Source organism: Xiphias gladius, chromosome 4 (genome assembly GCF_016859285.1).
Source record: "Xiphias gladius isolate SHS-SW01 ecotype Sanya breed wild chromosome 4, ASM1685928v1, whole genome shotgun sequence".
NCBI lineage: Eukaryota > Metazoa > Chordata > Actinopteri > Istiophoriformes > Xiphiidae > Xiphias > Xiphias gladius.
Genome location: NC_053403.1, coordinates 20,018,870 through 20,034,151, shown reverse-complemented (window position 1 = coordinate 20,034,151; position 15,282 = coordinate 20,018,870). Strand labels below are relative to the sequence as shown.

At 39.1% G+C, this 15,282-nt stretch overlaps 1 protein-coding gene and 1 pseudogene across 1 annotated transcript; both read left to right on the top strand.

The window, feature by feature from the left end:
- The first annotated feature begins 2,552 nt into the window (after positions 1-2,552).
- On the top strand, positions 2,553-10,093 carry clmnb (calmin b). Its single transcript, XM_040124663.1, is given in 19 exon segments — positions 2,553-2,789; positions 2,893-2,987; positions 3,505-3,566; positions 3,656-3,751; positions 4,381-4,470; positions 4,577-4,663; positions 4,788-4,996; positions 4,998-5,012; positions 5,174-5,228; positions 5,230-5,368; positions 5,699-5,723; positions 5,725-5,777; positions 6,481-6,727; positions 6,768-7,092; positions 7,095-7,177; positions 7,179-7,393; positions 7,396-7,647; positions 7,650-7,950; positions 9,132-10,093. Coding segments are annotated over 19 exon segments (2,646 nt in total). The 5' UTR covers positions 2,553-2,619; the 3' UTR covers positions 9,259-10,093.
- A 282-nt stretch (positions 10,094-10,375) lies between these two features.
- Positions 10,376-14,234, top strand: LOC120788688 (annotated as a pseudogene).
- The last annotated feature ends 1,048 nt before the right edge of the window (positions 14,235-15,282 follow it).

Here is a 15,282-nt window from a genome sequence, read left to right as displayed (position 1 = left end):
TCACCCCTGCTCTCTCTTGCTCGGTGTGTCTCATGTTTAGTTATTCTTCTGCCTCCTTTAGAGACAATGGTATATGTTATAAATGTAGTTTATTTGCAGTGATGGAGTCAAGGCTCAGTGAATTGGAAACACAGATCCGCACCATGGAAGCCAAATGGTTAGCCGCAGTATTTAGCCAGCCCCCAGTCGCTGGTGCAAGCCGGCCCAGCATAGCACCTACTCTTTCCCCGGCAGCTCTCGAGCAGCTGGGAAGCCAGGGCGGCTGGGTGACTGTCCTTAATTAGAAGCGTAGCCCTAAGCAGAAGCCCATGGTTCACCACCGACCAGTAAGTGTTTCAAACAGATACTGTCCACTCAGCGAAACACCCGCTGAGAAACCAACTCTGTTTATTGGCAGCCCTATTTTGAGAAACGTGAAGGTAGCGACACCAATACCATAGTCAAATGTTTTCCTGGGGCCTGAGCGGGCGATGTAGAATCCTATTTGAAACTGCTGGATAAGGATAAACGTAATATAGCAAGATTGTTATTCGCGTCGACGGTAACGACACCCGATTACGCCAATCGGAGGTCACAAAAATTAATGTTGAGTAGGTGTGTACATATGCAAAGTGTTGGATTCTGTAGTTTTCTCTGGGCCCCTGCCTAATCTGAGCAGTTGTCTCCTAATATGGCTGTCGAGGTGGTGTCCAGCAAACGACGTGGGTTTTGTAGATTATTGGTAGAGTTTTTGGGGAAGACCTGGTCTGAATACGAGAGACGGCATACATCCCACTTTGAATGGAGCGGAGCAGCTCTCATATCTAGAAATCTGACTGAGTTTATTAGTAGACCAAAACCATGACAACCCAGATTTGAGATCAGGAGGCAGAGTTGCAGTTTTACATTCTTCTCTGTGCTTCTATTACAGTAGTCACCCATCCAACACCCCATAGAGACTGTCCACGCCCCGCCCCCGGCCATCTAAATTAATCAACTCAGAAAACAAACAGAAGAGGAGTTGTACACAGACACCTAATAACAATTAAGACCACCACTGTAGAAGTACAACAAAATAGGAGAATTATATGTGGACTCTTAAACATCAGATCGCTCCCATCCAAAGCTGTATTAGTAAATGATCTAATATCAGATCATTATACTGATATATTTAGTCTCACTGAAACCTGGCTGTGTCATGATGAATATGTTACCCTAAATGAATCCACTCCCCCCAGTCATATACTCACATTCCTAAAGTCACTGGGAAAAACCGCACCCTCGACCTCATTCTGACTTATGGCATCGAAATTGGACATTTAATAGTCTTTCAACAGAATCCTCTTTTATAGGACCATTTTTTGGTAACTTTTGACTTCATATTACTGGACTACACACTAATAGGCATAAATGTCTTTTTTAGATGTCCATCTGATAATGCTGTAGCTAAATTTAAGGAACTGATTCCATCAGCTCTTAATTCTCTGACATTTTTCAATATAACAGATAAATATATAACTTTAGTCCCTCCCAAATTGTTCATCTTGTTGATAGTGCTGCAGGCTCAATGAGAATAACACTGGACTCTATTGCCCCTCTAAAATAGAGGATAATAAAACAAAGGAGGTGAGCTCCACGATTTAACTCCCAAACCCACATATTAAAGCAAACTATGCAATAACTTGAAAGGATATGGGGTTCTACCAAATTGGAAGAATCACACTTAGCCTGGCATGATGGTCTTAAAACATATAGGAAGAACCTCTGTAATGCCAGAACAGCCTATCACTCATTTGCAAAAGAGGATAATAAAAATAACCCTAAGTTTTTTTTCAGCACTGTAGCCAGGCAGACAGAGAGTCATAGTTCCATTGATCTTTGTATTCTCATAGCTCTCAGTAGCTACAATTTCATGAGCTTCTTTAATGATAAAATTCTAACTATTAGAGACAAAATTCATCACCTCCTGCCCTCAACTGGCACCGATTTATCTTAACCTTAACCTTGGAATCAGCTGTAAAATCTGATATATAGAAAGTATGTAGACAGTTTTTCTCCCATCAACCTTTGCCAAATAACTTCAACAATGTGTTCATCTAAACCATCAACCTGTCTCTTAGACCCCATCCCAACTAGGCTGTATAAGGAAGCTTTACCCTTAGTTAGGACCTTATTTAGAGTGTGTCATAGCACAGAGACAACACTGTTGAAAGTTACAAATGACCTTCTAATTGCATCCGACAAAGGACTTGTCTCTGTACTTGTCTTGTTAGATCTTAGTGCTGCATTTGATACCATTGACCATCAAACCCTATTACAGAGACTGGAACATTTAATTGGCATTAAAGGAACCGTTCTAAACTGGTTTAAGTCCTGTTTTTTCAGATCGATTTCAATTTGTGCATGTTAATGTTAAATCCTCCATAAACTCAAAAGTTGTCAAAGAGTTCCACAAGGTTCTGTTCTTGGACCAGTTGTATTCATTTTCTATAATCTTCCTTTAGGCAATATTATTAGGAAACACTCCATAAACACTTCCATTGTTATGCTGATGATACCCATTTGTACTTGTCAATAAAACCCGAGGAAACCAATCAGTTAGCTAAACTTCAAGCTTGCTTTAAGGACATAGAGACCTGGATGACGAGCAACTTTCTGCTGTTAAACTCAGACAAAACTGAAGTTATTGTATTTGGTCCACAACACCTTAGAAACCCCCCTGTCTCTCTCTTTCCCTCTCAAACCAGCCGGTCAAGGCAGAAGGCCGCCGACCATGAGCCGGGTTCTGTTCAACACCTCAGCATGTTCAGGCAAGACACACTACCTCACTTTGCATTTTCTTTATCTTTATTCTGTAAGGAAACCTCAGGGCCAGCTCTAATTGCTACAACTGTGTGACGTTTTTTAAATCAGAATGCACGACAATGCCATCTGGGATTCACAAAAGAAATCATTCGGAGAGATCAGCGATCAACATATCTCATATCCACATATGCAGCAGCCTCAAGGTACAGTGACAAGAAATACTGTCTTATGCTGGTGCTTAATACGGTCCTGCTGTGCGATGATAACATTAGTGAAAATCACTGTGTATACTAGACAACCCTTAACTGTAATTTTGAAAAGAGAACAATTTGCAAGACAACATTTGTTCTTCTTTCCCTTCCTTAATTGCTTTCCTTATAATCATTTTCCAGGTAGGTCTTTTTGGGATCATGGTATCTCATTACTCAGTCGTACACAACATTCTTTACTTGTTGATGATTTGCTTCTAAAATTCTCTCTAGTGTTAAAGTATATAATAAAAGGGACTTTAAAAGACAAGTTTGCTCATTTCAAATACCTTCATATTGTGCAGTCTTTTGGGGGTAATCACGTGTGCCATTTTCCAATGTTCTGCCTTCTTGCTTATTATATTAAACACACCCTTCTGTGTACTACATTTAATCATGCTTGTGAGCATTGGTACATCACTCTTAAATATGCAGTATTCATTGTGCCAAGTCCCTGTTTTCTTTTCCCCAGACGAGAGGAGAGCAGTGCAGAAGAGACCCTTCACCAGGTGGATGAACGTGTTTCTGCAGGGAGTAAGGCACAAATAAGTACAGTTTTACACCAACATTATACTTTTTTCTTTCATTTAATCATCTATAAGGTTGTGTTTTGTTACTTCCAGCGTGATCCTCCAGTTGAAGTGCACAACGTGTTAATAGACATTCAGGATGGCAAAATACTCATGGCCCTTCCGGAGGAGCTACCTGGGTGCAAACTAGTAAGAATCAAGCTATACAGTGGAGAAAAATAAGGATTTAACTAAGAAAAATGATCATTATTTCAGTTCATTAGCTTTGCACTATATTTGCGAGGCTATGGGATCCATAAAACTAATCAAAAATAAACTGCCACTTCCAAAAAAGAGAACTGTTGCTAAGCTTTAAAGAAATAATCTGGCATTTTGAAACACATGCTTATAAATTTTCTTGCTGGAGTTAGAGGAGAAAATTGATATAACTCTCATGTCTGTACAGTAAATACAAAGCTACAACTAGCAGCCAGTTAGCTTATCTTAGCTTAGCTTAACATAAAGATTGTAAACAGGTGGAAACAGCTAGCTGTCCAAAACGAGCCTACCAGCACCTGTTAAATTCAGTATTAAACAGTGTATCTTGTTTGTTTAGTCCATCCAAAGACCGAAGAGTAAAAACAGCTATTTTTGTCAGACTAGCCTTTTAATAACTCAGTGGCTTCCTGGAGTCCTGTTGAGTCCCGACCAAGATATAGGTAACAAAAAATAAGTTTTTTTCCAGCCTTTATGCTAGGCTAAGCTAACCGGCTGCTGGTTAGAGCTTCATATTTACCATACAGAGAATGGTATAAATTTTCTCTCATTCGGTATATTAGTTTTACAGGTTTAGGTCATCTTCTCCCCGCATTTTCAGACTGAACAACATCTCCAAGGCCCTGGCTCTCCTGGATGAAAGACATTTGAGTGTGTTTGGATGAAAGTCAATACAGGGATATTGCTTCGACATGTATTATGTTTACTTTCAAATCTGGAAAAAAAAAATTTCTCCTCCCTGTTGTCTCTTAGGTGAAGCTGCTTGGCAGTGATGCCTCTGGTATTGCTGAAGGCCTCCCTTCTGTTGTCCTTAACCTTGTCTGGAACATAATTTTGCACTTCCAGGTAAGTTTTTTTCTCATCATCCATCACTCTAATGTCTTAATGGATTATCTCACTTCTTGACCAGGTGTTTGTTTTTGGCACTGACCTTGCATACACTTACTACTACTATTATACTCTAAAACAGGTAAAGGAGGTGAGGAGAGGCCTCCAAAGGCATTTGTCTTCCAGCCTTTATTACTTATCAATCAGCAGTTACCCCTCCGCTAGTGACCTCTCACCCCAGCCCAAAGACATTGGCAGCTACTCCTGCAATACTCTGCCAAGCAATGGCAGAAAGGCTGCCAGTGGACCAAAGTACCATGAGAGAGCAATTGGGACTCTACCGTGATGGGTCAAGATGCAGATCAAAGTGAGTCTGAAAAAGATCCAATCGCTTACAAAGTAATTTTGGTCAATGTAACATCCAGAACCCAAGTATATAAGTTCACAACTTCAAAGAGTGAAGCAAAAATGTGTTGGATGCCTGTGTTGAGATTAGAATTTTTTTATTATGTAATTCTAAATATGCAGGTTTGGGGTGGTGGTGCATGACTTCGGGAAGAGCTGGCGAAGTGGGATGGCATTCCCTAGTTATGATTAAGTCCATAAACCCAGACTTGGTTGACCTGAAGTTGAGCTTGTCCAGAGAGCCAAGAGAAAAAATTCAGCAGGCCTTCATGATAGCCCATCACAGTTTGGATATAACCCCTCTACAGGAGCCTGGAGGTAAAAGCATAAAGAATGGACTGAGTGTCTCCCAATGATCTGCTTTCATCCACAGAGAAAAATGAAAGAATCACTTTCACCTAGACACTACTACACTGCACCCACAATAGCTAGGTGGTAGAAACCAAATGAAGCCACCTATCAAAGGACCATAGGAGTAAATCAGATACACTAGTCCCACTTCAGACCAAGATGACCTCACTAGAGAAGAGTAGCAAATGTCATTTCTGTGTGTAGTGCTAAATTGTATTGCATTTTCTTTATCATAACAGTTTATCTATAGCAGTGTACCCAGCTAATTTGTGACAACAGTTTGTCCTTCTTCTTCAGATGTGACATGCACTTCACCAGGTGAAGTCCATCATTACCTATGATTCTATGTTCTTGGGGCATTGTTCAGACATAGATGAGGTTAATGTGACTTGTTTTATGCTTTTGAAAAAAAAAAAAGCATAAATGGTTTGGGAAATACACTTATATGCTCTTTTGCCGAGAGTTTGATGAGAAGATTGATACCACTGTCATATCTGTATCCTTTAAATATAAAGCAACAGCCAGCGACCCTTTAGCTTATCTTAGCATACCAACTGGAAACAGGGGGAAACAGCTAGTTTAGCTATGTTCAAAAGGAATAAATCCACTTTCTAGTACATCTAATGCTCTCTAATTAACACATCATAAATGAGAACCTGTGTTACTGCATATAAGTTTAATCCAAACATCCCAGACCAGTCCATGATATGTAAAAAAAGACAAAGGGACTCTGTATCACTGTTCATGGAAATGTCCTGTTATCCAAGATTTTTGGATATTTTGGTTTATTTCCTAGTGTATGTAAATTAAGGTGTGAGTGAAGAAAACATCTAATACAACAGTCCTGCAATAAATCCCACCTTCATGAAGGTTATAATGTTCAGTTTTTATTGAAACTGTGTTAAAAAGTTGTTGATTTAACTGTATGATCATTTCGGAGGCTGTAGTTTGTAGTGCTGTTGAACTTTAACTATTCCCTTACCAGCAAAGACATACATTCATAAACATTATGAACCAAAGATACTTCTTTTTATTATTTTTAGTGGTATATTTTTAATGGTAAATGTACCCTATATTACAAGATCATACAACAGATATTGAAGTCCCTGAGATCCCAAATTTTGGATCCCTTGAGTCAGTCAGCTTTGGACAGACCCTTGTTGACAACACAGACAAAGGTCAAGCTTTGCTCAGAGGCTTGGATAAGAGCAGCAAGCACCTACTGTGGAAATGGTGGTCCAGAAGATCCTCAGGGAGCCCTCGTGGCACCTCTCTTCACACGAATGGTGCAGTTACATCTGACATCTCCTTAAGCGAAGGTGACATCTTTTCATCCTGTTGTAGCCCAAACTGAGCAATCTGTGGGCAGTGTTGCCACCTCACCATTCAACAAAAAGAAATGGAGGTGTAAAAACATTTTACAGCCACCCAGTCCGCTGGACGCAGGCATAGTCAGCCAGGTGATCTGATCGTGGATGGAGAAAGGCTTGGATCAGGTCTACAGCAAGCCAAGAGTGGATGAGAATCACTTTTCTTTGAGCTCAGAAGAAGGAATCTAAAGCTTGTCAGAGCTGGACTCAGATGAGGAGGATGTCTACAGCTACATCCTGGATCTGTACAAAGAGGCTTTTCAACCATATAATCAGATGAAAAGACAAATACCAGGGGTCAAAGAGGAAACAGCAAGAGAGGAATGAATGAAGAGTCAAAACATCCGGAAGTATATGAGATGTTAAATTGTAGTGGATTTAAACTTCAAGAAGGCTCCCTCGTACAAATTAAGATTTTGATCTGTGTTTGACATGGAGCCAGAGGGTGAAAGCCATAGAAAAGAGGAACCTGTGGACGAGAGAGTTTTTAGACAGATTAATGGTTATGGTGATTATGGTCAGGAAGAGAGGGAGAAGGAGGAGACAGAAAATGTTAGATTGGTGACACATGGATATGATAAAACAGAGGCTCTGGTAGTTGAAGCAGAGAAAGCAAAGATTCTGTAAAATGGCTTTCTGTAAAATGTATAGATCTGAGTGAGAAGACAGTAATAGATGAAGAGGAAGAAGAAAGTTTGACAAGAATTGAGGAAGGGCAGGATGGAAAATTAGGGAAAGAAAAAGAGGAGGAGGGAAATATAAATAAGGAAGAGAGGGGAAATCAGCAAAGCGTTGTGACTTTAGAAGGTTTCGGAGTAGGTATAAAGGAAAAAACAAACGATGAAGCTGTATATGAAGTCAGAGGTGGCGATGCAGAATTCACACAGAAGAATAAAATGACAGGAAAGACACTGCCCCCAAAATGGAAGATTTAACCAAGAATAGCAATAATGAAGACATGGAGGAATACACCAAAGTCAATAGGTTTTGAGGCAGTCACAACATTAGAGGAGAAAGGGGATTGAAGATTAAGAAACGTAACCTAACTGCTAAGAAAGCAACAAAAAAAAACCATCTGGAGAAGACTATCCTCATAAATGACACTGATAGAGGTGTTAACATTCATACTGATGATAACAGTTGAACTAATGCCTGCAGTGCAACCTCTCACTCATTCAGGTATGCTATGGTAGGCTATAGCATTTGTGATTAATGAGTACAAATACAACTGGCTGTTCACTAAGCACTGCTCTCCTTAGTTGCCATACCTGTCAAGCTTTACAGTCTAGCATGGCACAAAATGCATTTTATAATGATGACAGTGGCATTTATACACAGAAATTTTGAACCAATGGGTCTTTGACACACAAAAGTTAACAGAAGCAGCTCCTCATTATAGCTGACAACCATGGATTTTTTCATCTGAAATGATGACTGTCGCTGGCAGTTTAGCTGTAGCAAGCTAGTGTAAGCTAATGCTAACAGTAAAAATCTGTGAATTGTTTGAAACCATTTGACCTTGCAATGTTTACGGTGATTCTCTTTAAAATACCAATCCTGTAAAAGTGTTCATGTTAAGTATGCTTGATGGCTACACAGATAATATAATGCTAATGCAAGTCCAAAGCTACAATTCACAGGCAAAAATAACCATCCTCAACAGTGGATGATCCACATAGAATACATAGAAAAAAAGGAGAAGCAAACAAAATGCTTCACTTTTAAAAGATTTGGAGGTAAGGATTAACTGATGATATTGGCAAATGTAATGCTATTTAATGCAAATTTGGCAGGAATTGCTCCCCCAAACCACATACAGAGCTAGTACATTAGCATCTTGGCTCCCACTTGGTGGACCTTCCAGTCCTGAACAGCTATTTTTCTAACATACCTAGTGTAACCCCACAAAATAATGAAGGTAACTGGTTAATAAAATGCCCCTTGTCCTTGGAAATAACACTAGGTTACTACTGTAGGTAGTATGCTAGTAAGCTAGGCACTTCAACATTCACAACTTAACACTTTTTAAAATTCATTTCTAACATGTTTGCTAGTTTGTTTCTGGTTTGGTAAAGGCTAAAAAAAAGACATTACCCTCCAAACTCTTTGTACACCGAATATCACTCTTACTAAAGCTTCATGCACACCACATCAACTATAATGGGACAATCGCTGCTTGGGGGAGGACTTTAGCAAACAGTCAGTCCATTCACATAGACTATTCAGATAATTACATTTTTGTATGTGTTCTGTTTTCATTGCTTTATTGTAAATTTTATTTCTTCATAATAAATATAAATGTGAACTATCTATTTTTAGTTTGAATTTAACACTTCTGTGTTTTATCTACTTTCCAACAGTGAGGGAGGATTTATTCTTCAGTCTTTAGCAGCCTCTTGTGACATAATCCCATTAGAGCTGGAAATGCTCTTTGTCCTGTGGATCCTACTCTACTGCTGCCTCATCCTACCTCAAATGAACCTCTGAGCCCCCCTGCATTGAGCCTTTCTTATTAAGATATACTTATTAGCCCAGTTTCCACTAATGAGCCAAATGGGGACACTTACGGCTGCGTTGACTCTTTATCTGTGTCACTAAATTTCCCTCAAGGCAACATTTAATGATTATGTTTTCTTCTTGCTGCCAGCAGATATAATTTGTCACTTGGGCTATAGTTTCAGATAAACATATAATACTGTTCTCTATAGTCACACAGATATTCAGTTCCTTGTTCTTACACATTATTAGACAGGGTTTGTGAGGTGTTTTTGCTGAATGTTTGTCCAAAATGCTCTGTTTATTTGATTTATATTCATAGCAGAAATACTCCACGATTGCATTGCAGCATCACATGACAGACTGTCTATACAGCATTCTGTTGACTGCTGAGGTTTCCATAAGGCCTGCTGTTTAATTGCAAGCTGTATTGACATGGTGAGATTAAGCTGATAATATTTAATGAGCACTTTGACATTTCATAGACTCACTCACTGTTACTTGTGGCTTAGAATGTATATTGTTTAATAGTTTTCATCTCTGTATCTTCTGTATGATAGTTACAGTTTATCAACAATTCAGGCTTTTCTCATGACATTTTTATGACTCTAAGAATAATAGCGCAGATACTTGTTCTGTGTAGTATATCTTCTGGTCCTTTTCCCAATATAGAATCGGACATGTAAATACTGCATTCAAGGCACTGTAGAAATATTGGGCACATGTAGAATGCCTTTGCTGGAATACCACTGTGTACACAGTGAGACTAGAGCAAAATTTAAGTATGGTTCAGTTGCATAAGTGTTCAAAATCCATGTTGACCTGAGTGTGTATTAAAGGGGGGAATGAGTATGCTGTGACCTTAACCGTCCACCAAATACACACACACATTCATTGCTGGTGAAATTCTAAGAAACTAAAAAACATGCGGCCATTGTTTGCTTGGTTCCAACCCATAGGTCAAAAGCTCAGCCCCGTAGATCGATATACTTTCAACACTACCACCTCCCCCGCACCAGGCCATGAGAACAACACCTCACTTTAGCTGGAATTTGGCTGGTCTTGTGTGCGATCAGCCTGTGGCGTCTCTTTATCAGGCTGAACTAGGATGGCAAAAAAAGAAGCAATGATGTCTGTTATGTATAGTTTTACAGTGCTAGCACTGCTAACAGGTTTCATAGCAGATGGGTCGCTTGTACCAAAGCCTGAGAAACTCTTCAGCAGGCTTCTGAGAAAGGAATGAGATGTCAAGCAGTGGCAAAAGCTCAACACATCAGCCCTAAAAACAGCCTTGGCCTTTGAACTTGGCCACCAGAACCACTGCTGAGCCTGATCTCCAACAGCAGCAACAGCACAACATCATTTTCTCGCCCTTGGGCGTCAGCTCTGGCCCTACTGTCCCAAGTGTCTGGAAGTCAGGCCCCGGAGGCTCTGGGGCTGGCAGCCAACTCTTCGGAGCAGAGCGTGGAGGCCACCATATCTGCTCTCATAGATCTGCAACGTAGCCTTACTCTATAAGAGGAGTGGAGGTGGGATTGGGGCCACAGCAGGGGCGGAAATTGAAGGGGTGGATGCTTGAAACAGAGCTGATGTTGTTGATGGGGCAAAGGGTAGGACTGGAACTGAAGATGGGGTTCATGCTGGGGGTCAGTTAGTTTGACGCAGCCTACATGTTGATGGAAAACCTTTGCTAGACTATGATAGTTTTTTTTGTCCAGGCCTCAGCACACTGGACCCTCCACCTTCAACATCAGCTTTGAGACAATGAAAGACTAGCCTCTGACAAGCTTATACTCAACAATTATGCGTTTTTTAAAGGTAGCTTCTCGTTGGGTGAAAGTTGTAGTTATGATCATGGATATTCATGCTCTCAACACAAACTTAGGAAATATTCATGTGCATTAAGGATATGAACCTCATTTCTTTTCATAAGAGAAACAAACAACTTTAAAAAACATTACAAGTTGAGCTAGATTAGGAACAGTATATTTAGTACACTTGGAATTTGTGTTCATTGAGTCAATGCAATGACCACCCACTGCATAACATCATGATCACCTTCTCTTTTATCAGTCATTGCCTTATGGGGAGAAGATTGGTGGTGGTAATAAATTTACACAGTGGGTGCTTTTATAAGTGTGCAACGTCTGTCTTTGCCAATTTATTTTTATATTTCATCCATAACCTGTTCCCTTTATTAATGACACATAAATCAGGTCGTAAACCATTTGAGCAGTGCCACACAGTACCACGAAATTTCCAGCTGAAAGCTAGAACCAGTGTGGAAGTTGCCATGATGTACAGGGGCGACTCATCTGAGGTGATGATGCTGTATCACACCAACTGCTCAGCCACAGTGGTGCAGCTGGCCTATTCAAAACATCTGGCCTCACTGCTCCTGCTGCTCCTGTAGCCGAGCTGCAGCTCCTTGATGCATGCCTCTCTGACAGCCACATGTGCTTTTGGCTCAGCAACTTGACTCCAGGGTAGGTGGGGAATCCAAATAGTTGAACAAGAATGATGTGCAAACCCTGTCAAGCTACCTGCTCAATCTTATGTTTTCCTGACTACTTGCATGGACTTTGTGTCAGCAGCTTCAAGGAAGAGTGAATATGGAATTGGTTCACTTTTGCCATTTAGCATCCCTGTTTGAATTTCATCGAGTTCTTACTGAAGTGAATACAGAAGAAAAGCTCCAAGATGAGGCTGGTAGGAACTGTTTGGAAAATACATTGATTGTAAAGCTAGAAAGGCAAAAATTTAAGTGGCTGGTTCACCCAAAAATACAATTAATTATGACCAAATATATCACTTACTCGTAGAATCTGGTGATTGGAATTTCATTTGTGGTGCTCACAGCATTGAAACTTTTAACATTTTAAATATTTCACAGTATTGCGTATCTCCAGATATAATAAGTACATTTCTGTTCACGGGTGCAGAAAAAAGTGGAAACATCAGCAATATAAAGCAATGTTGAAATATTGCAAAAAAAATTGTTGGTGTATCAATAAAAACAAGACATCAATGTGCAATGGAAACATACTTAGTGATTTATGAATCATGGACATGAGGCATGTGAGTTAAAAGTACATTGAAGCTTCCTCTCCACTGGAGAGACGAAAAGAAGAAAACATCAGATCTGTGTGAACCGATAAGGAAACTATAACCTTCATCAAATGAATACATGAAACAAACAGAATTATAATATATCCAGTATTTTAGTTCAAATGAGATTTGGACTGATTCTCTCTTAGTTACCTCATTTCGTTGTGCCCTCTTCTTCTGCAATGGTTGAATGACACCTGACTGGAGAATTAGTGCAACTAACTGTTTATCTTGATGAAACGAATTCTTAATATTTGCATAAAAATAGTGGATGGAGAAATGCATTATTTCATAGTTTTTTTTGCCAATTATCTGGAATTTGGTATAAACTTGCATTAAACATGGATGGAAACCTGACTAGTGACCCAATTGGTCAGGATAATCCTTAGAACACACTATGACCAGTTTTCTTTGGAACTGTACCTTGTATCTTTGTACCTAAGAAATACTCTATGAAAACTGTCCATACTGAGGTCTGTAGATCACCCAGAGTAATCAGGACACAGTTCCCGCAAAGAAACATTCATTTTGAATTTTTAAAATGTCATTTTTAAATGCTGTAAAGATAAATTCCATTCACCTCCAATGTATTGGGGGAAGCAGAAATGTCAGAGATATACAGTATAGCATGGCTAGATACTATAAGGGTAAGTAAAAAAATATATTTTTTGTTATTGCTGTTTGTAATTTGGGGGAACTGAACCTTTAACAAGGCAAAGTTACTATTTATTGCAGGGCTATTGTAACTTATTTGTTTTGTGTATACCCAGGGTTTAGTGGTGAAATATACATGGTGGTTTGAACCTGCATATACATGTACATGCACATGTTAATACAGAGGTTAGCAGGTACAGTATACCATATGGGTCTGAGTGTGTCCATGTAGTATATATGCCCTCTATAAATTGTGTTTTTCTTATCTCTGAGTGTAGATTATATTGCTCCATGTTACAGAGCAAAACCAACTCACTGGTACTCTGCAATCACTTGCATTCTGTTGTTCATCAGCATGATAAGTAATGCTGAGTAGATTCTAAGTCAGCAATAATTACTGCTCTCTATACATCAGTGAGTCAAAGCCTGCAGTACGGGTCCCACAAGTTGTAACAAGACAGCTTATAACAAATCAATTAACACGTTGATTGTTGTTTTTACAGGCAAGTAGAAATACGTTTCCCTTAGTTCCAACTAAGGAAATCCTACAGTTTAGAACCTTCCTTAGGAATTCTGCGGTATCATCCATTTTCTGAGACTCAGCAAAATTCTCTGGAACACTGTCAAAGAAGACATTGCAACTCATCAAGGTCAGAGCAGAATCCCATTAAAACTCCCAGACAACACTTGGGTGAGACCTTTGAGAAACAAATTATGCATTCACTCTCATCGACTATGTGCGAGGGACATGCTAAACTACACTTTCTCCTCATTTCTCGTTAATGTGCATATTCCCTCTCTATATTCTTTGTATCTCTCACCACTCCTCAGGCTCCTCATATGGTTATGCTGGAGGTGGAAGAGACCTGACTTCATGCTGGATCCCTCAATCCCCCAGAGAATTACCTCTGAGAGACCATTCATGCTCATAATCTATGACGAACTCGTGGGGCTTGTACTGATCATAGGGATAATTAGTGATCAGATGTCTAGACTTGAGTGAACATCACACTCTCCTTTTTGTCCTTTTTTGATTTTGCTATTTATGTTAAAAAACTTTCATTTACATAATGTAACAGCTTTGGTTGTTATTTGCAGAATGTATTTTGTTTTACTTCCAATTTTTCAAACATGACAGGATGATTTATAGTTTATTTCTCTATTTTCACAAAATGACGAAAAGACATTTAAAAATGCAGTAATTGATCCGTGTGACTGAATCTCTGCTATTCTTGCAAAACCATAAAACACTTTTCTTCCATTTCAAAAGCTTATTCTCTTTCTTAATTTTTTTCACTTTGCAGCCTGTTTCCTGTGTAACATCTTTTTATCCTCTTGTACAATTATTGGAAATTGCTTTGTAAGAACATTTTGGCCTATTTCATCAACACAAAAAGAAAACTCATAAAATAGTGACACACTCTCAAACTGTAGTAGGGTTTAGTAGCTTGGGAACATTAGCTAATTTTTTACCTCAGCATCAGACAGCCTTGTGGAGAAAGAGAAGGTGAGAGATGATGAATAGAGGATAGTTTGATGAATAGGACAACAGATCTATCACAAGTAACAGAAATGTCAGTCTATTAATTGAGGAATGGTCAAATGTTGGAAAGGACGAAAAAACCTCTCATTATTCCAGCTTGGGAAAATTCACACATTATTCCAAGATGGTTACTGGTTACACCTACTGCTTGCCTTGTTAAGTATTTGTTGCAACAAGCGAAACCAGGTAAAAGCAAATAGTGTATAGCTCCTTTTTAATTAGATGAATTGATTCTATCAGTTTTATTTAATTTATTTTTGATTTATCTGCTAGTAACCGTGGCTTTGCAGTTATGTTGCAGTTTGTTGTTTTAACCAAGTGGGAGATACTGCATCTATAATAAATTCCACTATTCTCAGTCTCTGAATTACAACTCTGACTGCAGACCCAGCTGCTCATAGTTATGGACTAAACATTATGATGTGACTGTGGCATAAAATTCATCAGCTTGATAGAATGAAGTGAGTTCATGGGTGATTTGCGTGGCTGCAGCAAACTCAGACATGATTTTAATACAGAACAGATTGAATGGTGTAGACACTTTTTTGTTTTTAGAAAGCAGAGATTATAACTAAAAAGTTTGATGAATTACATTAAAGAAAACGTTGGTGCCCATCATGGTGGTTTCAGTTGCGAGACACAGATATGGAGAAACCAAGTTAAGATGACATTAACACCTGCACTTAAAATTTTCATGCAGGCTATATTTT